The sequence below is a fragment of the Arachis hypogaea genome, chromosome 20, assembly GCF_003086295.3.
Source record: "Arachis hypogaea cultivar Tifrunner chromosome 20, arahy.Tifrunner.gnm2.J5K5, whole genome shotgun sequence".
NCBI classification, from domain to species: Eukaryota; Viridiplantae; Streptophyta; class Magnoliopsida; order Fabales; family Fabaceae; genus Arachis; species Arachis hypogaea.
In genome coordinates this window covers 54,468,865-54,493,322 of record NC_092055.1, presented here as the reverse complement: position 1 = coordinate 54,493,322, position 24,458 = coordinate 54,468,865, and the positions used below count along the sequence as shown (strand labels likewise).

Below are 24,458 nucleotides of genomic sequence, written 5' to 3'. Positions count from 1 at the left end.
GCATGCTTTTCTCTTCACTCCTTTGATCCCTTCCTAGCCTCTTCAACTTGAATTCACTAAGAAACACATCAAGGCATCTAGTAGAATCAAAGGTGAATTAAAACTAGCAAATTAAAGGCCTAAAAAGTATGTTTTCATATTTAAGCACAAATCAAGGGAGAATTACAAAACCATGCTATTTCATTGAATAAGTGTGAGAAAAGTTGATAAAATCCACTCAATTCAGCATAAAATGTACCACGAAATAGTGGTGCATCAATCCTCTTGCTTAGTTGACCAACTTATACCTCCAAGTTTCTAATGGAGGACCTTGTTTCATTAATAAAACCGTGAGTGGTCTTAGTGAGGCTGGAAACTAGAGTGGCTCTGCTTAAAGGTCTTCATATTTCCTTGAGAGGATGGGAATGGTGGTCTGTTATTGAACCTATTTTGGTTCTTACCACCTTGGTTGTTATTGAAACCTTGCTGAGGTTTCTATTGATCCTTCCATGAAAGGTTAGGATGATTCCTCCATGAAGGGTTGTAAGTGTTTCCATAGGATTCTCCCATGTAATTCACCTCCTCCACAGTGGGTTAATCAGGATCATAAGCTTCTTCTTCAAGAGAAGCTTCCTGATTACTACCAGATGTAGTTTGCATCCTAGTGAGATGTTGAGAAATCATGTTGGGCTGTTGGGTCAAGATCTTATTCTGAGCCAAGATAGGATTCATAGTCTCAACTTTATGCACTCCTTTCTTCTGAGAGGTTCCATGGTCTACAGGATTCCTTTTAGAAGTGTACATGAGCTGGTTGTTAGCAACCATTTCAATGAGTTCTCTTGCTTCTGAAGGTATTTTCTTTAAGTGGAGGGATCCACCTACAGAGCTATCCAAGGAAATCTTGGATATCTCAGACAAGCCATCATAGAACATGCCTATGAGGGACCATTCTGAGAGCATGTCAGGAGGACATCTTCTGATCAGCTGCTTGTATCTTTCCCAAGCTTCATAGAGGGATTCACCTTCTCTTTGTCTGAAGGTTTGAACTTCCACTCTAATCTTGCTCATCCTTCGAGGAGGAAAGAACTTAGCCAAAAAAGCATTAACCAGCTTTTCCCAAGAGTCAAGACTCTCTCTTGGTTGGGATCCAACCAAAACTTCGCTCTGTCTCTTAAAGTAAAGAAAAAGAGCATAAGCTTGTAGACTTCAGGATTAACTCTATTAGTCTTTATAGTATCACAGATCTGTTGTAGAAGAGAGACTAACTTAGGCTTAAGCTCAAATTTGTTAGCTCCATTGGCAGTTACAGCAATGCTTCTGCCATAAAAGTTAGAGGTAGGCATGGTGAAGTCACCAAGGACCTTTCTAGGCTCCTCTTGTGGTTCAGCCATGTCCCCTGTTTCTTGTTCAAAACTTTCTGAAACGTCTTTTCCGGAGTGTTGTGCTTTAGCTAGTTGTAAATGCCTCCTCAGAGTCTTCTCAGGTTCAGGATCAAGAGTTAAGAGGGGTTTTTTATCCCTGTTCCTGATCATAAACAAGAAGAAAAGAAAAAGAAGAAGAGAGACAACGCCAATAGGCAAGAAGCTCCTCCTTAAAGTTAGAAGTAGAGAAGAAAGAAGAAGATAAAAAAATAAAAATAAAAATAACAATAAATAAAAGAAGTAGAAGAAAAATACCTTGGATATAGTATATGAGAGTAAATAAAGAAAGGAAATCACAAGAAAGCTTTCTCTGCCAATTGGCAAGAAGCTTCAAGTGAGATATGAAGAAGAAAGGAAAGAAGATAAAGAAGTTGAGGTAGACTAAGAGTAGAAATAGGGATAGGAGAGTTTTGAGTAATAGAGATGTGAGAAAAAGAGCAGTATAAATAGAAAAAGTAAATAAGAATATAAATATTTTTATTTTTATTTAATTAATCAATTAATTTTTCAAAAATTATGTTAATAATTTAAAAATATTTTAAAATTGGTTAGTGAATTTTCGAAAATAGAAGAGAGAGAAGAGAGAGAAATTTTCGAAAATTAAGAGAGGTGAGAGTTAGTTAGGTAGTTTTGAAAAAGATGAGAGAGAAGAAGAGAGATATATTTGAAAATTAAGCAACAGAAGCGTTAGTTAGGAGGTTTTGAAAAATAAGAGAGAAAAATTTAAGAGAAGAAGAGAGTTAGTTAGGTGGTTTTGAAAAAGAAGAGAGAGAAGATAAGATATTAATTAAGAGAAGATAAAAATAAAAATAACATAAAAGATAAAATAAGAAAAGATTTGAATTTAAAATAAGATAAAAAGTAAGATAATAAAAGATTTTGAAATTAGAAAAAGATAAGATATGAAATTAAAAATATTTGAAATTGATTTTAAAAAGATAAGATTTTGAAATTTGATTTTGAAAAAGATATGATTTAAAATTTAAAATTTGAAAAAGATAAGATTTTTATTTTTGAAAAATTTGAATTTTTGAAAATTTGACAACTAAGATATGATAAGATAAAATTTTAAAATTGAAATCTAAACTTTTATATGTAATTTTTGAAAATTATGGTTAGAATTAGTTAGAAAACATATTTTTTTGATTTTTTTGAATTTTATGATGAAAGAGAAAATCACCAAAAAGACACATGACTTAAAATTTTTAGATCTAGCACCCTTATTTTTTGAAAATTTTTTTAGGGAAACATCAAGGGACACCAAACTTAAAAATTTTAAGATCAAAACACATGCAAGACTCAAGAACACTTTGAAGACTCACAAGAACAGAGAGAACAAAAATTTAAAGACTAAAAGAACTCAAGAACAAAAAAAAGAACACTAAACTTAAAATTTTCGAAAAACTAAACGCAAATTTTCAAAAATTATAAAGAAAAATAAAAGAAAACATCAAACTTAAAAATTTGAACAACATTAAATTAAAGAAAAATTATTTTTGAAAACTTTTAGAAAGAAAGACACAAAGAAAATGCAAGACTCAACAAGAACATTAACACTGTGACTCAAAGAAAACAATTCAGAGGATGCCAAAAATAAACTATATGAAAAAGATTTTTGTAAGAGTTTTAAAATTTTTTGGAATTGAAAAGCATGAACGTGCAGGATTCAAACCAAGAACAAAAATAAAACAAAGAAAAGAAAAATATTTTTGAAAAAGTTTGAAGAATTTTCAAAAATTAAGAAGAAGAAAACAAAAGTTAAAGACTCAATTAAAAGGATATAAAATAAACTTACCTAATCTAAGGAGAAAAATAATCCGGCAGTTTGTGCAAACTCAACAATCCCCGGTAACGGCGCCAAAAACTTGGTGCACGAGTCCCCACACCTTCGTACAGCTGTACCAGCAAGTGCACTGGGTCGTCCAAGTAATACCTGAGCGAGTTAGGGTTGATCCCATGAGGATTGTGGTTTGAAGGAAGCTATGGTTATCTTGCAGGTCTTAGTCAAGCGGAATCAGAAGGTTGTTTGATTAGAGGAAACTATTCATAATTTGTATTTGTAAGTAAATTCAGTTGGATTGAGATAAGGGCAATCAGTAATAGGAACAGGGTTGAGAATTGGAGTTGCTTTATCTTTCTGAATTAACTCTGGTACTACTGCTCTCCTTGCTTGTGAGTAATTTATTCAATGGCAGGCTGTATGTGATTGACACTGGTTTGAGCAGCTGTCAATACTCCTCCGGATCTGAACCCCGGGTTTAGTGTGGATCCATCTCTACTTGAGGGTGAAGCGGTTACAGTCCATTCTCCTTTATGATCATACTCAAAATGCCATAGACAAGGTCGGATCTTCCAGATCAGAGAATGCTGCATCTTTGGGTTCTAGCCTCTACCACATAGACCTTAATCTCCCCGGAAATTGGCTGAACTGATGTCTCGAGAAGTCCCCAACGAAGTCGTGGATTAGCCGTATGAAAAATGTATATTCAAGCTGTTGGTCGTCCTTGTTCGGTGAAAGACGCATTCTGACCCAAGTAGACGCAGGTGTTTGTCAGGCACGTTCGTCTTAATGTGATGAACAGAGCTATTTGGTTAGATCATGGTGCACGAAATTGTGATTACACTTTTCACAACTCTGCACAACTAACCAGCAAGTGCACTGGGTCGTCCAAGTAATACCTTATGTGAGTAAGGGTCAATTCCATGGAGATTGTCGGCTTGAAGCAAGCTATGGTTATTTTGTAAATCTTAGTCAGGAGATTAATGATAAGAGTGATTGTATTTATGAAAAATAAATAACATGAAATAAATAGTACTTGTGATTCAGTAATGAGAAACAGGCTGAGGTTCCGGAGATGCTCTGTCGTCTGAATCTCTGCTTTCCTACTGTCTTCTTCTCCAAACACGCATGGCTTGCTTCAATGGCAAGCTGTATGATCCTCTCGGATGAAAAATACCAGGTACGATCTCTGCACGGCTAATCAACTATCGGCTTTCTCGTCTTGGATGAAAAATACCATGTACAGCTACCGCACGACTAATACCTTGTCCTTTTGCACACTGTCACTGCGCCCAACATTCGCAGGTTTGAAGCTCGTCACAGTCATCCCTTCCCGGATCCTACTCGAAATACCACAGACAAGATTTAGACTTTTCGGATCCCAAGAATGCTGCCAATTGGTTCTAGCTTATACCACCAAGGTTCAAACCTCCGGACTCGGTCCGTGGAATAGAAACCCAAGAGATACGCACTCAAGCTGTCGCTCAATGACTACGTTGAGCTCAGATAGAACGGGAGTGGTTGTCAGGCACGCGTTCATAGGTTGAGGATAATGATGAGTGTCACGGATCATCATATTCTCTATATTGAAGTACGAGTGAGTATCTTAGAACAGAATCAAGCGTGATTGAATAGAAAACAGTAGTAATTGCATTAATCCATTGAAACACAGCAAAGCTCCTCACCCCCACCTATGGGGTTTAGAGACTCATGCCGTAGAAGATACAATATGAAGTGTAAAATGTCATGAGGTCTTAAATGAATCTCTAAAAGTAGTTTTTATACTAAACTAGTAACTTAGGGTTACAGAAAATGAGTAACTAGCTGTAGATAGTGCAAAATTCCACTTCCGGGGCCCACTTGGTGAGTGTTTGGGCTGAGCTTTCAAGCTTCCACGTGAATATTCTTCATATTGAAGTTAAATGCCACCCTGGGTGCCAAAATGGGCGTTTAACGCCGAAAAGTATGCCAGTTCTGGCGTTTTACGCCAGAAAGTTTTTGGCTGGCTTTTAACGCCAGTTTGGGCCATCAAATCTCGGGCAAAGTATGGACTATTATCTATTGCTGAAAAGCCCAAGATGTCTAATTTCCAACGCAATTGAGAGCGCGCCAATTGGGCTTCTGTAGCTCCAGAAAATCCATTTCGAGTGCAGGAGGGTCAGAATCCAATAGCATCTGCAGTCCTTTCTCAGCCTCTGAATCAGATTTTTGCTCAAGTCCCTCAATTTCAGCCAGAAAATACCTGAAATTACAAAAAATCACACAAACTCATAGTAAATCCCATAAATGTGATTTTTGAATAAAAACTAATAAAAATATAATAAAAAGTAATGAAAATATACTAAAAATACCTAAAAATAATGCCAAAAAGGGTATAAATTATCCGCTCATCACAACACCAAACTTAAATTGTTGCTTGTCCCCAAGAAACTAAAAGCAAAATAGGATAAAAAGAAGAGAATATACAATAAATTTCAAAAACATCAATGAAGATTAGTTTTAATTAGATGAGCGGGACTAGTGGCTTTTTGCTTTTGAACAGTTTTGGCATCTCACTTTATCCTGTGAAGCTCAGAATGATTGGCAGCTCATCACTACCGCAATTTGGTTGTAACCTGAATAGCCATCCAAAAAGGAGTAGTATTCATGGCCTGCTAGTCTCTCTAACATTTGGTATGTGAATGGTAAAGGAAAATGATCCTTCAAGGTGGCTTTATTGAGCCTTCTGTAGTCAATACACATACGCCACCCTGTAACTATTCTTGTAGGAACCAGTTCATTCTTTTCATTATGAACCATTGTCATTCCTCCCTTCTTGGGGACAACATGGACAGGGCTCACCCAGGGGCTATCAGAAATAGGATAAATAATCCCAGCCTCTAGTAACTTAGTGACCTCTTTTTGCACCACCTCCTTCATGGCGGGATTTAGCCGCCTCTGTAGTTGAACCACTAGCTTAGCATTATCCTCCAATAGGATCTTGTGCATGCATCTGGCTGGACTAATGCCTTTAAGATCACTTATGGACCACTGGTGCACGAATTGTGAATCACACTTTTCACAACTCGTACCACTAACCAGCAAGTGCACTGGGTCGTCCAAGTAATACCTTACGTGAGTAAGGGTCGATCCCACGGAGATTGTTGGCTTGAAGTAAGCTATGGTTACTTTGTAATTCTTAGTCAGAAAATTAGTAATAAAGATGATTGGGCTTATGAAGAGTAAATAGCATAAATTAAATAATACTTGTTATGCAGTAATGGAGAACAGATTGAGGATTTGGAGATGCTCTGTCTTCCGAATCTCTGCTTTCCTATTGTCTTCTTCTTCACGCATGCAAGGCTCCTTCCATGGCAAGCTGTATGTTGGTGGATCACTGTTGTCAATGGCTACCATCCGTCCTCTCAATGAAAATGGTCCAAGTGCGTTGTCACCGCACGGCTAATCATCTGTCGGTTCTCACTCATGTTGGAATAAGATCCATTGATCCTTTTGCGTCTGTCATTACGCCCAGCACTCGTGAGTTTGAAGCTCGTCACAGTCATCCCATCCCAGATCCTACTCGGAATATCACAGACAAGGTTTAGACTTTCTGGATCACAAGAATGGCCGCCAATAGTCCTAGCCTATACCACGAAGACTCTGATCATGAACCAAGAGGCTAAGAGATATACACTCAACCTAAGGTAGAATGGAAGTGGTTGTCAGGCACGCGTTCATGGGTTGAGAATGGTGATGAGTGTCACGAATCATCACATTCATCAGGGTGAGGTGCGAGTGAATATCTTAGAATAGAGACAAGCGTGATTGAATGGAAAACTGTAGTAATTGCATTAATTCATTGAAACACAGCAGAGCTCCTCACCCCCAACCATGGGGTTTAGAGACTCATGCCGTCAGAAATACAACATGAAACGTGTAAAATGTCATGAGATACATAGTAAGTCTCTAAAAGTTGTTTTTATACTAAACTAGTAGCTAGGGTTACAGAAAATAAGTAACTAAGTGCAGAGAGTGCAGAAATCCACTTCCGGGGCCCACTTGGTGTGTGCTTCGGCTGAGCATTGAGCTTTACACGTGTAGAAGCTTCTCTTTAAGTTAAACGCCAGGTTCTAGCCTGTTTCTAGCGTTTAACTCTGGTTTGCAACCTGTTTCTGACATTTAACGCCAGAATAGGGTAAAGACTTGGCGTTAAAAGCCAATTTGCGTGGTCAAAACTTGGGAAAAGTATGAAATATTATATATTTCTGGAAAGTCCTGGATGTCTACTTTCCAACGCAATTGAGATCGCGCCAATTGGGCTTCTGTAGCTCCAGCAAATCCATTTCGAGTGTAGGGAGGTCAGAATCCAACAGCATCTGCAGTCCTTTTTCAGCCTCTGAATCAGATTTTTGCTCAGGTCCCTCAATTTCAGCCAGAAAATAACCAAAATTACAGAAAAACACACAAACTCATAGTAAAGTCTAGAAATGTAAATTTTGAATAAAAACTAATAAAAATATACTAAAAAGTAATTAAAACATGCTGAAAACTACTTAAAAACAATGCCAAAAAGCGTATAAATTATCCGCTCATCAGAACACCAAACTTGAATTGTTGCTTTTCCCCAAGAAACTAAAAATCAAATAGGATAAAAAGAAGAGAATATACTATAAATTCCAAAATAACAATGGAACTTAGTTCCAATTAAATGAGCGGGACTAGTAGCTTTTTGCCTCTAAACAGTTTTGGCATCTCACTTTATCCTTTGAAGCTCATAATGACTGGCATCTATAGGAACTCAGAATTTAGATAATTTTATTGATTCTCCTAGTTCAGTATGTTGATTCTTGAACACAGCTACTTTATGAGTCTTGGCTGTGGCCCTAGGCACTTTGTTTTCCAGTATTACCACCGGATACATAAATGCTATAGACACATAACTGGGTGAACCTTTTCAGATTGTGACTCAGCTTTTCTAAAGTCCCCAATTAGAGGTATCCCGAGTTCTTAAGCACACTCTTTTTGCTTTGGATCACGACTTTAACCATTCAGTCTCAAGCTTTTCACTTGACACCTTCACGCCACAAGCACATGGTTAGGGACAACTTAGTTTATCCGCTTAGGCCATGATTTTATTCCTTTGGGCCCTCCTATCCATTAATGCTCAAAGCCTTGGATCCTTTTTATTTTACCCTTGCCTTTTGGTTTAAAGGGTTACTGGCTTTTTGCTCTTGCCTTTTAGTTTAAAGAGCTCTTGGCTTTTTCTGCTTGCTTTTTCTTTTTTTTTTCTTTCTTTTTTTTTTTTGCCATTTTTTTCCGGAAGCTTTTGCTTTTCGCTGCTTTTTCTTACTTCAAGAATCAATTTTATGATTTTTCAGATTATCAAATAACATTTCTCCTTTTTAATCATTCTTTCAAGAGCCAACAATTTTAACATTCATAAACAACAAATTCAAAAATATGCACTGTTCAAGCATTCATTCAGAGAAACAAAAAGTATTGTCACCATATCAAAATAAATAAACTAATTTCAAGGATGAATTCGAAATCATGTACTTCTTGTTCTTTTGTGATTAAAAACATTTTTCATTTAAGAAAGGTGATGGATTCATAGGACATTCATAGCTTTAAGGCATAGACACTAGACACTAATGATCATGTAAGAAAGACACAAACTAAATAAACATAAAGCATAGAGAACGAAAATAGAAAAAATAAATAGACAAGGAGATTAAGGAACGTGTCCACCTTAGTAAGGGTGGCGTCTTCTTCCTCTTGAAGAACCAATGGTGCTCTTGAGCTCCTCTATGTCTCTTCCATGCCTTTGTTGCTCCTCCCTCATAGCTCTTTGATCTTCTCTAATCTCATGGAAGGTGCCATATGGTTATGAAAAATTAAAAAGCGGGGCTTTTTCCACACCAAACTTAATATGTTTGCTCGTCCTCGAGCAAAAGAAGAAAGAAAGGAGGAGATGGAGATGTTTAGTGGGTTCGGCCAAGGGAGGGTGATAGTGTGTATGAGGGGTTTATGATGGATGGATGTGAGTGGTGAAGATAGTATGGAAAAGAGGGTGGGGTAGGTGGGGATCCTGTGGGGTCCACAGATCCTGAGGGGTCAAGGACTTAGAATCCCTGCTCCATTTAGGCGTGTAAATTCCCTTAGAGTGCAATCCTGGCATTTAACGACAGACTGCTGCTTGTTTCTGGCGTTAAACGCCAGATTTTCTCCCTTTATTGGCGTTTCACCAAGTTGGTGCTTTTTTTGGCGTTTAACGCCAGACTGCTCCTTGTTTCTGGTGCTTAATGCCAGCTTGATGCTTCTTTCTAGCGTTAAACGTCAGTCTGATGCTTCTTACTGGCGTTTAAATGCTAGTAAGCTCTTCCTCCAGGGGGAGCTGTTTTTAATGCTGTTTTTGATTTTGCTTTGATTTTTGTGACTCCATATGATCATCATCCTAAAGAAAACATAAAATAAAAATGGAAAATAGAAAATTAACATAGATAAGTAAAAATTGGGTTGCCTCCCAATAAGCTCTTCTTTATTTTCTTTAGATAGACCTTACTGAGCTTTTAATCTAGTCTCAGCTTTGAGCATTCTTGCTCAACATTGCCTTCAAGATAATGCTTGACTCTTTGTCCATTAACAATGAACTTATTAGAATCAATGTCTTGAAGCTCCACATAGCCATATGGTGACATACTTGTAATCACATATGGTCCCCTCTGCCGGGATTTTAATTTCCCGGGGAATAATCTGAGCTAGAGTTAAATAGCAGAACCTTCTGTCCTGGTTCAAAGACTCTAGATGACAGCTTTCTATCATGCCACCTTTTTGCGTTCTATTTGTAAAGCTTGGCATTTTCGAAAGCAGTGAGTTTGAATTCCTCTAGCTCATTCAGCTGGAGCAATCTTTTTTCTCCAGCTAATTTGGCATCAAAGTTTAGGAACCTGGTTGCCCAGTAGGCCTTATGCTCCAGTTCCACGGGCATATGACAGGCCTTACCATACACAAGCTGGTATGGAGAGGTCCCTATAGGAGTCTTGAATGCTGTTCTGTATGCCCACAGAGCATCATCCAAGCTTCTTGACCAATCCTTTCTACGGGTACTTACAGTCCGTTCCAGGATTCTTTTTAGTTTTCTATTAGAGACTTCAGCTTGCCCATTTATCTGTGGATGATATGGAGTTGCCACCTTGTGGTTAATTCCATATCGAACCATAGTAGAGTAAAGCTATTTGTTGCAGAAGTGAGTGCCACCATCACTGATTAGTGCTCTAGGGACACCAAACCAGCTGAAGATATATTTCTGGAGGAACTTCAGCACTGTCTTAGTATCATTGGTGGGTGTTGCAGTGGCCTCTACCCATTTGGATACATAGTCGACTGCCACCAGAATAAAAGTGTTTGAGTATGATGGTGGGAAAGGCCCCATGAAGTAAATACCCTATATGTCAAATAATTCAATCTCTAAGATCCCTTGCTAAGACATGGCGTAACTATGAGGCAGATTACCAGCTCTTTGGCAGCTGTCACAGTTACGCACAAACTCTCGGGAGTCTTTATAGAGAGTGGGCCAGTAGAAGCCACATTGGAGGACTTTTGTGGCTGTTCGCTCACCTCCAAAATGTCCTCCATATTGTGATCCATGACAATGTCATAGGATCTTCTGTGCTTCTTCTCTAGGCACACACCTACGGATTATTTCGTCTGCACATCTCTTAAAGAGATATGGTTCATCCCACAGGTAGTACTTTGCATCAGTAATTAATTTTTTTCTTTTGTTGCCTGTTGTACCCCTTGGGTATGAATCTTGCAGCTTTATAGTTTGCAATGTCTGTAAACCATGGTATTTCCTGAATGGCAAACAATTTCTCATCCGGAAAGGTTTGAGAGATTTCAAAAGAGGGAAAGGACGCCCCTTCTACTGGTTTTATCCTGGACAGATGATCAGCCACTTGGTTCTCTGTCCCTTTTCTGTCTCTTATTTCTATATCATACTCTTGCAGAAGCAACACCCATCTTATAAGCATGGGTTTTGAATCTTGCTTCGTGAGTAAATATTTAAGAGCAGCATGGTCAGTGTACACAATCACTTTGGATCCTACTAAGTATGATCTAAACTTGTCAATGGCATAAACCACTGCAAGTAATTTTTTTATGTAGTTGTGTAATTTATTTGGGCATCATTTAAAACACGGCTAGCATAATAAATGACATGCAGAAGCTTGTTATGCCTCTGTCCCAGTACTGCACCCATGGCATGGTCACTGGCAGTACACATTAGTTCGAATGGTAATGTCCAGTCTGGTGCAGAGATAACTGGTGCTGTGACTAGCTTAGCTTTCAAAGCTTCAAACGCCTGCAGACACTTTGTGTCAAACACAAATGGCGTGTCAGCAGCTAGCAGATTGCTCAGAGGTTTTGCAATTTTTGAAAAATCTTTTATAAACCTCCTATAGAATCCTGCATGTCTCAGAAAGCTTCTGATTGCCTTAACATTGGCAGGTGGTGGTATTTTTTCAATTACTTCCACTTTAGCTTGATCTACCTCTATTCTCTTGTTTGAAATTTTATGCCCAAGGAAAATTCCTTCAGTCACTATAAAGTGACATATTTCCCAGTTTAAAACTAGGTTAGTCTCTTGGCATCTTTTTAGAACAAGTGCTAAATGGTTAAGGCAGGAGCTGAATGAATCTCCAAATACTGAGAAGTCATCCATGAAGACTTCTAGAAATTTCTCTACCATATCAGAGAAGATAGAGAGCATGCACCTCTGAAAGGTTGCAGGTGCATTGCACAGACCAAAGGGCATCCTTCTGTAGGCAAACACTCCAAAAGGACATGTGAATGCTATTTTCTCTTGGTCCTGAGGATCTACTGCAATTTGGTTATAACCTGAATATCCATCCAAAAAGTAGTAGTATTCATGACCTACTAGTCTTTCTAGCATCTAGTCTATGAATGGTAAAGGAAAGTGATCCTTCCTGGTGGCTGTATTGAGTCTTCTGTAATCAATACACATACGCCACCCTGTAACTGTTCTTGTAGGAACCATTTCATCTTTTTCATTATGAACCACTGTCATGCCACCCTTCTTGGGGACAACTGGACAGGGCTCACCCAGGGGCTATCAGAAATGGGATAAATAATCCCAGCCTCCAATAACTTGGTGACCTCTTTCTGCACCACCTCCTTCATGGCTGGATTTAGCCGCCTCTGTGGTTGAACCACTGGCTTAGCATCATCCTCTAATAGGATCTTGTGCATGTATCTTGCTGGGCTGATGCCCTTAAGATCACTTATGGACCACCCAAGGGCTGCCTTGTGCGTCCTTAGCACTTGAAGTAGTGCTTTCTCTTCCTGTGGATTTAAAGCAGAGCTTATGATCACTGGAAAAGTGTCACCTTCTCCTAAAAATGCGTATTTCAGGGATGATGGTAGTGGTTTGAGCTCGGGTTTAGGAGGTTTTTATCTTCCTGAGGAATTTTTAGAGGCTCTTTTATTTTCTCTAATTCCTCCAGATTAGGCTGGACATCTTTAAAGATATCTTCTAGCTCTGATTCGAGACTCTTAGCCATGTTGATCTCCTCTACCAGGGAGTCAATAATATCAACACACATGCAGTCATTTGATGTGTCTGGATGCCTCATTGCCTCAATCGCATTTAGCTTGAACTCGTCCTCATTGACTCTTAAGGTCACCTCCCCTTTTTGGACATCAATGAGGGTTCATCCAGTTGCTAGGAAGGGTCTTCCTAGAATGAGAGTTGCACTTTTGTGCTCCTCTATTTCCAGTACTACAAAGTTAGTGGGAAAGGCAAATGGCCCAACCTTGACAATCATGTCCTCAATTATGCCTGATGGATATTTAATGGTGCCATCAGCAAGTTGAAGACATATCCGGGTTTGTTTGACCTCTTCAGCCAAGCCGAGCTTTCTGATAGTAGATGGAGGGATTAGATTGATACTTGCCCCAAGGTCGCATAGGGCTGTCTTGGTACAAGTACTCTCTAATGTGCATGGTATCAAAAAGCTTCCAGGATCCTTAAGCTTCTCTAGTAAGCTTGTTAGGATGACTCTACTGCACTCTTCAGTGAGAAAAACTTTTTCTGTTTCTCTCCAATCCTTCTTATGACTTAAGATCTCTTTCATGAACTTAGCATACGAGGGTATTTGCTAAAGTGCCTCTGCAAACAGAATCTTTATTTCAAGAGTCTTGAGATAGTCTGTAAAGTGAGCAAATTGTTTATCATGTTCCGCTTGGTGGAGTTTCTGAGGATAAGGTATTTTGGCTTTATATTCTTCAACCTTAGTTACTGCAGGTTTATTTCCTACAGAGACAGGTTGAGAAGCCTTCTTGAGGGAGTTAGTATCAGCACTTGCAGGTGTCTGTTCCCTCACTGGCATTTGGACGCCAGAACTAGACATGGATTGGGCGTTTAACGCCAAGTTCCTACCCTTTTCTGGCATTTGGACGCCAGAACTGGACGTGGATTTGGAGTTTAACGCCATTTTTTCACCTGTTTCTGGCGTTTGATCGCCAGACCTATTCCTCTCTGGGCTCTTACTGTCCTCAGAGGGATTTTGGGTAGCAGGTTGCTCATCCTCTGTCAGCTGTTCTTTTCTTGGCTTTCTGCTACTTTGAGTTGGAGTATTTAACATTTTTCCACTTCTTAATTGAACTGCTTGGCACTCCTCTGTTATCTGTTTTGATAACTACTATTTTGTCTGACTCAATTATGATTCCATATCCTTGTTAGCAGTTCTGGTCTCTTGTAACATCTCCTTAAATTCTGCTAAATGCCTTGTTATAGAGAATAGTTGCTGATTGAGTTTAGCAACTTGTTCCTGAGGACTAAAGTCAGTTGACACTTCCTCAACTTCTTCTTTCACGGAGGACTCATTACTTATGTACAGATGCTGATTTCTAGCAACTATATCAATAAGCTCTTGAACCTCTTCAACAGTCTTTCTCATGTGTATAGATCCACCAGCTGAGTGGTCTAGAGATACCTGAGCTTTTTCTGTAAGCCCGTAGTAGAAGATGTCTAACTGCACCCACTCTGAAAACATTTCAGAGGGGCATTTCCTTAGCATACCTCTGTACCTCTCCCAGGCATTATAAAGGGATTCATCATCCTCTTATTTAAAGCCTTGGATGTCCAGCCTTATCTGTGTCATCCTTTTTGGAGGGAAATATTGATTCAGGAATTTGTCTGATAACTATTTCCATGTTCTTATGCTTACTGTAGGTTGGTTATTTAACCACCTCTTAGCTTGATCTTTTACAGCAAATTGAAACAGTAATAATCTGTAGACATTCTGATCTACTTCCTTGTCACGTATTGTGTCAGCAATTTGCAAGAACTGTGCCAGAAACTCAGTAGGTTCTTCCTGTGAAAGACCAGAATACTGGCAGTTTTGCTGCACCATGACAATGAGATGAGGATTTAGCTCAAAACTGCTTGCTTTGATGGGAGGTATACAGATACTACTCTCATATGCAGCAGTAGTGGGATTAGCATATGACCCCAGAGTCCTTCTGGACTGTTCATTTCCACTTGGATCCATGATGGAGAAAGGGAGATGATGTGGATTGTAAAATATATAAAAAAATTTAATTTTAAAAAAAAATTTTTGAATACCAAAAATTAAAAGGAAAATAAAATAAAATAAAATAATTAAAAAATTAACTATAATTTTGAAAATTAAAAAAATATATAAAAAGGAAATTGAAAATTAAAATAAGTAATTAATTAAAAAGATTTGAAAAATGTATGATTTTAAAATTTGAGATTGGAAAAGATAAGATAAGATTTTGAAAAAGATATGATTTTAAAAATTTTGACCAAATCAACCTAGTGAATTCGAAAATTATGACCAATTAAAGGAAAGGATATAATTTTTTTTTGAATTTTATGAGGAAAGAGAAGAACACACAAAAGACACAAGACTTCAAATTTTTAGATTTAATGCTCCTTGTTTTTCGAAAATTTTGGAGGGAAAACACCAAGGAACACTAAACTTAAAAATTTTAAGATCAAAATACCTTGAAGACTCAAGAACAACAAGAATAAAATTTAAAGACTCAAGAACATAAAAAGAACACCAAACTTAAAACTTTTAGAAAACTAAAAAGAAATTTTCGAAAATTAAAGAAAAATAACAAGAGAACACCAAACTTAAAAGTTTGACACAAGATTTAATCAAAGAAAAATTATTTTTGAAAAAGTTTTAAAAGGAAGATACCCAATTACCAAGAACATAAGCACAACGCTCTAGCCAACTGAAGTATAAATTTAACGTGTTTTTTAAAAAAAAGTATTTAATGTATATAAATTTTTTGAATACTGATCATTTGAAAACGCACAAGAAAAATAAGAAAAGACACAGAACAGGAAAAACTAAAGATCAAACAAGAAAATAGCAAGAACAACTTGAAGATCAAGAAAGAATAATGAACATAAATTCGAAAATTTAAAGGAAAATAAAAACATGAAATTGACACCAAATTTAAAATATGAATCTAAACTCAAACAGAAAACTCAAAGAAAAATTAAAAATTAATAAAGAAAAATAAAAATTTTTTTGAAAGATTTTTGAAGAGAAAATAAAAGACTCTAATTTAATGACTCTAAATAAAAAAGATAAATTTTTCCTAATCTAAGTAACAAAATAAACCGTCAATTGTCCAAACTCAAACAATTCCTGGCAATGGCGCCAAAAATTTGGTGCACGAATTGTGAATCACACTTTTCACAACTCGTACCACTAACCAGCAAGTGCACTGGGTCGTCCAAGTAATACCTTACGTGAGTAAGGGTCGATCCCAAGAAGATTGTTGGCTTGAAGCAAGCTATGGTTACTTTGTAATTCTTAGTCAGGAAATTAGTAATAAAGATGATTGGGCTTATGAAGAGTAAATAGCATAAATTAAATAATACTTGTTATGCAGTAATGGAGAACAGATTGAGGATTTAGAGATACTCTGTTTTCAGAATCTCTGCTTTTCTACTGTCTTCTTCTTCACGCACGCAAGGCTTCTTCCATGGCAAGCTATATGTTGGTGGATCACCGTTGTCAATGGCTACCATTTGTCCTCTCAATGAAAATGGTCCAAGTGCGCTGTCACCACACGGCTAATCATCTGTCGGTTCTCACTCATGTTGGAATAGGATCTATTGATCCTTTTGCGTCTGTTACTACGCCCATCATTCGTGAGTTTGAAGCTCGTCACAGTCATCCCATCCCAGATCCTACTCGGAATACCACAGACAAGGTTTAGAGTTTCCGGATCTCAAGAATGGCCGCCAATAGTCCTAGCCTATACCACGAAGACTCTGATCATGAACCAAGAGGCTAAGAGATATATACTCAATCTAAGGTAGAACAGAAGTGGTTGTCAGGAACGCGTTCATGGGTTGAGAATGGTGATGAGTGTCACGGATCATCACATTCATCAGGGTGAGGTGCGAGTAAATATCTTAGAATAGAGACAAGCGTGATTTAATGGAAAGCTGTAGTAATTGTGTTAAATCATCGAAACACAGCAGAGCTCCTCACCCCCAACCATGGGGTTTAGAGACTCATTCCGTTAGAAATACAATATGAAACATGTAAAATGTCATGAGGTACATAGTAAGTCTCTAAAAGTTGTTGTTATACTAAACTAGTAGCTAGAGTTATAGAAAATAAGTAACTAAGTGCAGATAGTGCAGAAATCCACTTCCAGGGCCAACTTGGTGTGTGCTTGGGCTGAGCATTGAGCTTTACACGTGTAGAGGCTTCTCTTGGAGTTAAACGCCAGGTTGTAGCCTGTTTCTGGCGTTTAACTCTGGTTTGCAACCTATTTCTGGCGTTTAACGGCAGAATAGGGTAAAGACTTGGCGTTAAACACCAATTTGCGTGGTCAAAACTTGGGCAAAGTATGGACTATTATATTTTACTGGAAAGCCCTGGATGTCTACTTTCTAACGCAATTTAGAGCGCGCCAATTGGTCTTCTGTAGCTCCAAAAAATCCATTTCGAGTGCAGGGGGGTCATAATCCAACAGTATCTACAGTCCTTTTTCAGCCTCTGAATCAGATTTTTGCTCAGGTCCCTCAATTTCAGCCAGAAAATACCTGAAATCACAGAAAAATACACAAACTCATAGAAAAGTCTAGAAATGTAAATTTTGAATAAAAACTAATAAAAATATACTAAAAAGTAATTAAAACATGCTGAAAACTACTTGAAAACAATGCCAAAAAGCGTATAAATTATCCGCTCATCAACCACCCAAGAGCTGTCTTGTGTGTCCTTAGCACCTGAATTAGTGCGTTCTTTTTCTGTGGCTCTAAAGCAGAGCTTATGATCACGGAAAAAGTGTCATTTTCTTCCAGAAATGCATATTTCAGGGATGGTGGTAGTGGTTTGAGCTTGGGTTTAGAAGGCTTCTCCTCTTCCTGAGGAGTCTTCAGAGGTTCTTCTATTTTCTCTGGTTCTTCCATATCAGGCTGAACATCTTTAAAAATGTCCTCTAGCTCTTATTCGAGACTCTCAGTCATATTGACTTCTTCCACCAGGGAGTCAATAATATTAATGCTCATGCAGTCTTTTGATGTGTCTAGATGCTGCATAGCTTTGACAACATTCAACTTAAACTCATCCTCATTGACTCTCAGGGTTATCTCCCCTTTTTGGACGTTAATGAGGGTTCGTCCAGTTGCTAAGAAAGGTCTTCCTAGAATGAGAGTTGCACTCTTGTGCTCCTCCATTTCCAGCACTACAAAGTCAGTAGGGAAGGCAAATGGCCCAACCTTGACAATCATGTCCTCAATTCTGCCTGATGGGATTTTAATGGAGCCATCAGCAAGTTGGAGGCATATCTGTGTTGGTTTAACTTCATCAGTCAAACCAAGCTTTTTGATAGTGGATGCAGGTATTAGGTTGATACTTGTCCCAAGATCACATAGAGCTATCTTGGTACAATCATCCTCTAATGTGCATGGTATCATAAAGCTTTCGGGATCTTTAAGCTTCTCTGGTAAGCTTTTCAGAATGACTGCACTGCATTCTTTAGTGAGGAAAACTTTTTCAGTTTATCTCCAATCCTTCTCATGACTTAAGATATCTTTCATGAACTTAGCATAAGAGGGTATTTGCTCAAGTGCCTCTGCAAACAGAATGTTTATTTCAAGAGTCCTGAGATAGTCTGCAAAGCGGGCAAATTGTTTATCCTATTCCGTTTAGCGGAGTTTCTGAGGATAAGGCATCTTGGCTTTATATTCTTCAACCTTAGTTGCTGCAGGTTTACCTCCTACAGAAGTGGTTGGAGAAGCCTGCCTAAGGGAGTTGTTATCAGCACTTGCAAGTGTCTGATCTCTCATTGGCATTTGAATGCCAGAATTGGGTGCTATATGGGCGTTTAACGCTAGATTGCCACCCTCTTCTGTCATTTAGACGCTAGACTTGGCTATCCACTGGGCGTTCAACGCCAATTTCTTACCCTTTTCTGGCGTTTGAATGGCAGAATCCTTCCTCTCTGGGCTCTTACTATCATCGAAGGGATTTTGTGCAGTGGTTTGGTCATCCTCTGTCAGCTGTTCCTTTCTTAGCTTTCTGCTGGCTTGAGTTGAGACATTCAATGTCTTCCCACTCCTTAAATGAACATCTTGGCAATCTTCTGTTATCTGTTTAGATAACTACTGTCTTGTCTGATTCAATTATGCTTCCATATTCTTGTTAGCCTTTTCAGTGTCTTGTAGCATCTCTTTAAATTCTGTTAACTGTTTTGTTATAAAAAACAATTACTGATTGAGTTCAGCAACTTGTTCTAGAGGACTAAGTTCAGTGGATATTGCTTTAGCCTCTTCTTTCATGGAGGACTCACTACTTAAGTACAGGTGCTGATTTCTAGCAACTGTATCAATGAGCTCTTGAGCCTCTTCAATTGTCTTCCTCATGTATATAGATCCACTAGCTGAGTGGTCTAGAGACATCTGGGCCTTTTCTGTAAGCCTATACTAAAAGATGTCTAACTGCACCCATTTTGAAAATATTTCAGAGGGGTATTTCCTTAGCATCCCTCTATACCCCTCCCAGGCATTATAAAGAGATTCACTATCCTCTTGTTTAAAGCCTTGGATGTCCAGCCTTAGCTGTGTCATCCTTTTTGGAGGGAAATATTGATTCAGGAATTTGTCTGATAATTGTTTCTATGTTCTTATGCTTGCTGTGGGTTGGTTGTTTAACCACCTCTTAGCTTGATCTTTTACAGCAAATGAAAACAGTAATAATCTGTACACATCCTGATCCACTTCCTTATCACGTACTGTGTCAGCAATTTGTAAGAACTTTGCCGGAAACTCAGTAGGTTCTTCCTGAGGAAGACCAGAATACTAGCAATTTTGCTGCACCATGATAACGAGCTGAGGGTTTAGCTCAAAATGGCTGGCTCTGATGGGGTGTATACAGATACTACTCCCATATGAAGCAGTAGTGGGGTTAGCATATGACCCCAGAGTCCTTATGGACTGTTCATTTCTACTTAGGTCCATGATGGAGAAAGGGAAGTGATGTGGATTGTAAAATGAAAATTTTCTCTCTTTTTTTTTTTAAACCGAAATTAAAAGAAAATAAAATAAAATAAATAAAAATTTGAATATAAGTTCAAAAATTAGAAGAAAAAGAAATAAAAGAAAATTGAAAACTAAATTAATTAATTAATTAAAAAGATTTGAAAAAGATGTGGGTGAGGATTTTCGAAAAATGAAGATAGAGAAATTGGTTAGAAAGTTTTGAAAAAGATATGTCTTAAAATTAAAGATCCTTGTAAGAAAATAAATAAAATAAAATATTTCTATTAATTTATAGGACTCAGCAGGGCTCCTTCCCTCAACCTAGGATGTTTAGAAACTCATACCGAGGTAGAATACAATGATAAAATAAAAATAGGACTGAATGGTGTATGATATGTAAAGTATGCGTGTTACATGAATTAAATCCCTTAAATACTAAACTAATGACTAGTAAGGGTAAAACAGTCTATTTAGTACTAAAATCCACTTCAAGGGCCCACTTAGTGAGTGTTTGGGGTGAACTTTAATGAGATCCACGTGCTATGAGGTCTCTTGGGCATGGAACGCCAACTAGGGGGTCCTCTTTGGGCTTTTGGACGCTGGGCTCTACTCTTTGGGCGCTGGACGCTTGAAAGCTGGCATTGGACACCAGGTTTGGGCCTTCAAATCTAAAGAAAAGTACAGACTATTAAATATTGCTAGAAAGCTTTGGAAGTCAGCTTTCCATAGCAGTTAAGAGCGCTCCATTTGAACTTCTGTAGCTCTAGAAAAGCTCTTCCGAATGCAGGCAGGTCAGATCTGGACAGCATTTGCAGTGCTTTCTCTGTCTCTGAATTAGACTTCTGCTCTAGCTCCTCAATTTCAGCCAGAAAATATCTGAAATTGCCGAAAAATACAAAAACTCATAGTAGAATCCAAAAATGTGAATTTAACACTAAAACCTATAAAAACTCAATAAAAACTAAACAAAAACTACTAAAAACTATATGAAAATGATGTCAAAAAGCGTATAAAATATCTGCTCATCAATTCCCTTTTCAAACAAATTAAAATAAAATTGAAATTAGTGGCGGGAATGAAAGATTAGGAAAATTCATAAACAAACTTACTTAAAACTAATTCCTTCATGAAATTCAAAACTTAAACAATCCATACATGTAGCATACGGGGGAACGCCAAACTTAATGTTTAGCTATGTACTACAAAAATGATTAAGTAAACATCCTAAGATATATATATATATATATATATGTTCATTATGCATGAAATCATCTTAGGGTGCCTCTAGGCACACCAAACTTAAAATTTGATCGTATGCTTAATGAACTCGCCTAATGCAAATGTCAAATTGTTTTTGAAAGTTTTGAATTCATAAAAGAAGACAATTTACTATTACTAAAGCACAAAGTAAAGAATCTAAACATGGGTTGCCTCCCATGAATTGCTTCTTTAACATCACTTGCTTGACGGTTGTCCCCTGTTAAGGAGGTTGATGATCATAGTGCCTCAATTTGTCTCCCTCACTGTGAGTTTCCTTCCGGTATCCTGTTTGATGATTTCTATGTGTTCAAGTGAAAAGATCTTGCTCACAGTATAATATCCAGAAAAGTATGGAGTTGTCTCCATTGATTGGTAAATTAGTATCACTTGATCTCCTGGTGAGAATGCTTCAGTTGGAATCTTCTTATTCTTCCACCTTTTAGGCACCCATTTCTTGCTGTTCTTCCCCTTTTTTGATGATTCTTCCTTCTTGGTGGGTTTAATGTTGGGAGCTTTCTTTTTAGTTGTCACCACTAGGGTCTTTGCTTGTAGTTCTTCTTTAGCTTTTCTGACTTCTTGAACCCCTTTTCTCCCTTTGTTTACTTTCTTCTCATCCAAGGATGAGCTTATGAGTTTTAGAGATGACTCCTTGGGCTTTTCCTTCCAGCTTGGGTCTTTATCCTCAATCCTCATGCAATTTTCTTTTTCAGCAGGGTACTGTATTGCTTTGAAAACATTGAGGATCATCTATTCATCATGTACCCTCAGAATCATTTCACCTTTTTCCATATCAATAATTGCCCTTGCTGTGGCTAGGAACGGTCTTCAAAGAATGATTGAGTCACTTCCGTCCTCATCCATGTCCAGAATTACAAAGTCCACAGGGAAAATGAATTTGCCAACCTTAACTAGAAGGTTCTCGACCACTCCATTGGGTATTATAAGGGATGTATCGGCAAGTTGTAGTGACATTCTAGTGGGTTTGACCTCCTTTATCGATAGCTTCTTCATCATAGAGAGTGGCATCAAATTGATGCTTGCTCCCAGGTCACATAATGCTTTGTCAACTGATATGTTCCCAATGGTGCATGGTATGAAAAAGCTTCCTGGATCCTTGAGTTTGGGTGGCAACCCTTTTTGGATTATAGCACTGCATTCCTGGGTGAGGATCACAGTTTCCTTCTCCTTCCAGCTCCTCTTTTTGGTGATGAGTTCTTTGAGAAACTTTGCACAAAGTGGCATTTGTTCCAAGGTTTCAGCTAGTAGAATTTTGATCTCCAATTTCCAGAAAATTTCTATGAACTTAGGGAATTGTTGATCCTTCATCTCCTTGTGCAACCTCTGAGGGTAAGGTAGTTGAGGAACATGTGGCTTCACTTGCTCTTTCTTCTCTTGTGCTTGTGACTCTGAGACTTGCTTGCCTTTCCATGGAGCTTGTGGTTCATTGTGTGATCAACCGTATCATTTTCCTCAATCTCTTTCTCTTCCTTGCTGGCATCCTTGTTGTCCTTTCCCAATGTTTTACCATTCCTAAGTTGTATGACCTTGCACTCCTCCTTTGTATTTTGGATGGTGTCACTGGGGAAGGCATTAATTGGTCTCTCAGTAGGTTGCTTGGATAGTTGCCCTATTTGTCTTTCAAGGTTTCTCATTGATGCTTTATAGTTCTTACTTGCCATCTCTTGGTTTTTCATGAGCTTTTCCATCATCATTTCTAGATTAGAGATTCTTTGAGACACTTGATATGGCTGGGGTTGTGTATGTGATATTGGTTGTTGATGGAAGTTGGTTGGGTTATTTGAAGAATTATTTTGGTGGTAGAATGTGGATGTGGAAAAGTTATTTCGTGGTTTTCTATATGGATTGTTGTTAGTGGGGTGATGGTTTTGGTTGTTTGTGGTGCAAAAGTTATTGGGATTGGAGTTCTTCTGCCATTAGTTCTGATTGTCTCTTCACCTCAAGTTGGGATGGTTCCTCCATGAGGAATTGTATGTGTCCCCATGGAAATCATTGTGGGAAGAGCTTGTGTTGTGCATATATTGGACTTGCTCAGGCTGCTGTTCATTGTTGTATGCCTCAAAGCTTTCTTCATTTCATGTTTGAAGCTTGGCTTGTTGTGCTGATTGAAGCTAATTGAAGTCCATCCATCCTTTTTGCCTTCATTTCCATCTGCTGCAGGATTTGTTGGTGCATTAGCTTGTTCTGAGCTAGGATAGCATCCACACCCTCAAGCTCATATACACCTCTCTTTGGAGTTGCTTGTCTCTATGAGGAGTAGAAGTACTGATTGTTAGCCACCATGTCAATGAGATCATGTGCCTCCTCTGGAGTTTTCATCATTTTAAGTGACACTTCTGAAGAATAATCCAGTGCTTTTCTTGCTTTCATAGAGAGACATTGATAGAAGTTTTGGAGCATCACCCATTCACTGAACATATATAAAGGACATCTCCTTATCAGTGCTTTATACGTCTCCCAAGCCTCATACAATGATTCTCCCTCCAATTGTCTGAAAGTTTGCACCACAGTCTTGAGTTTGATAATTTTTTGAGGGGGCTAGAACTTGGCTAAAAATTTGTTAACCAAGTCATCCCAATTTGTGCTGCTTTCCTTTGGGAAGGTCTCCAACCAATGAGTTTCTTTGTCCCTTAGAGAGAAGGGAAATAGCAGTAGCTTATAGATGTCTGGGTGTACTCCATTAGTTTTGACGGTATCACATATCCTTAGGAAAACGGATAGGTGTTGATTAGGGTCCTCCAAAGCACCTCCTCCATACTGACCATTATTCTGGACCAAAGTACTAAGCTGAGGTTTAGGCTCAAAATTTTTGGCATGTACATTAGGAGTGAGTATACTACTCCCATAATTCCTAGGATCAGGAATAGTATAAGAGGCTAGCACCCTCCTAGCAGGTTGGGCATTATTGTTAGCCACCCCTTCCTCATGCATTTCATCCTCCAAGACTTGATCCAAGTCTTCTTCTGAGTCGTCTTCACCGATGACTCTTTTCCCTCTGGCTTTTCTTCTCAGTCTTAGAAGAGTTCTCTCTGGCTCAGAATTATAGGAAGTTGATGTTGCCTTTCTCCCTCCTGGAATACACAACACAAAGACAAACCAAATGAAAAGTGAACACTCTATTACTAGAGTGTGTGTTAGAATTAGCTGACATAATGTGTCAAACAGTTAGTATGCTTAAACAAAAACAAAGAAAAGTGCTTAATCTAGACTATCACGTACTTAATCATTGTTAATATAAATCAATCCCCAGCAACGGGGCCAAAAACTTGATGACTGGAAATTTGCACAACATAAATTCCTTCGGCAAGTGTATCGAATCGCCAAGTAATAACTCACTATTGAGTGAGGTCGATCCCACAGGGATTAATGGATTAAGCAAATTTGGTCAGGTGATTTATCTAGTCAAACTAATATTTGATGATTTTGGTGTAATTGAATGAACAGAATGTAATTGACA

The 24,458-nt window shown here is 38.2% G+C and overlaps 1 protein-coding gene across 1 annotated transcript; it reads right to left on the bottom strand.

The window, feature by feature from the left end:
* Positions 1–21,808: 21,808 nt before the first annotated feature.
* LOC112785866 (uncharacterized) lies at positions 21,809–22,662 on the bottom strand. The gene is made up of 2 exons (XM_025829288.1): positions 22,441–22,662; positions 21,809–22,324 (listed from the first exon to the last, which is right to left on the bottom strand). The coding sequence occupies exons 1-2, from the start codon at positions 22,660–22,662 to the stop codon at positions 21,809–21,811; spliced, it is 738 nt and encodes a 245-aa protein (XP_025685073.1).
* Positions 22,663–24,458: the final 1,796 nt, after the last annotated feature.

Excerpts from the sequence above, each read along its gene's own strand:
- LOC112785866 (XM_025829288.1), bottom strand. The coding sequence starts at position 22,662 with ATGGCAAGTAAGAACTATAAAGCATCAATGAGAAACCTTGAAAGACAA. Across the intron at positions 22,325-22,440 it reads AGATTGAGGAAAATGATACG|AGGTTGCACAAGGAGATGAA; the intron begins GTTGATCACACA and ends CCTTACCCTCAG.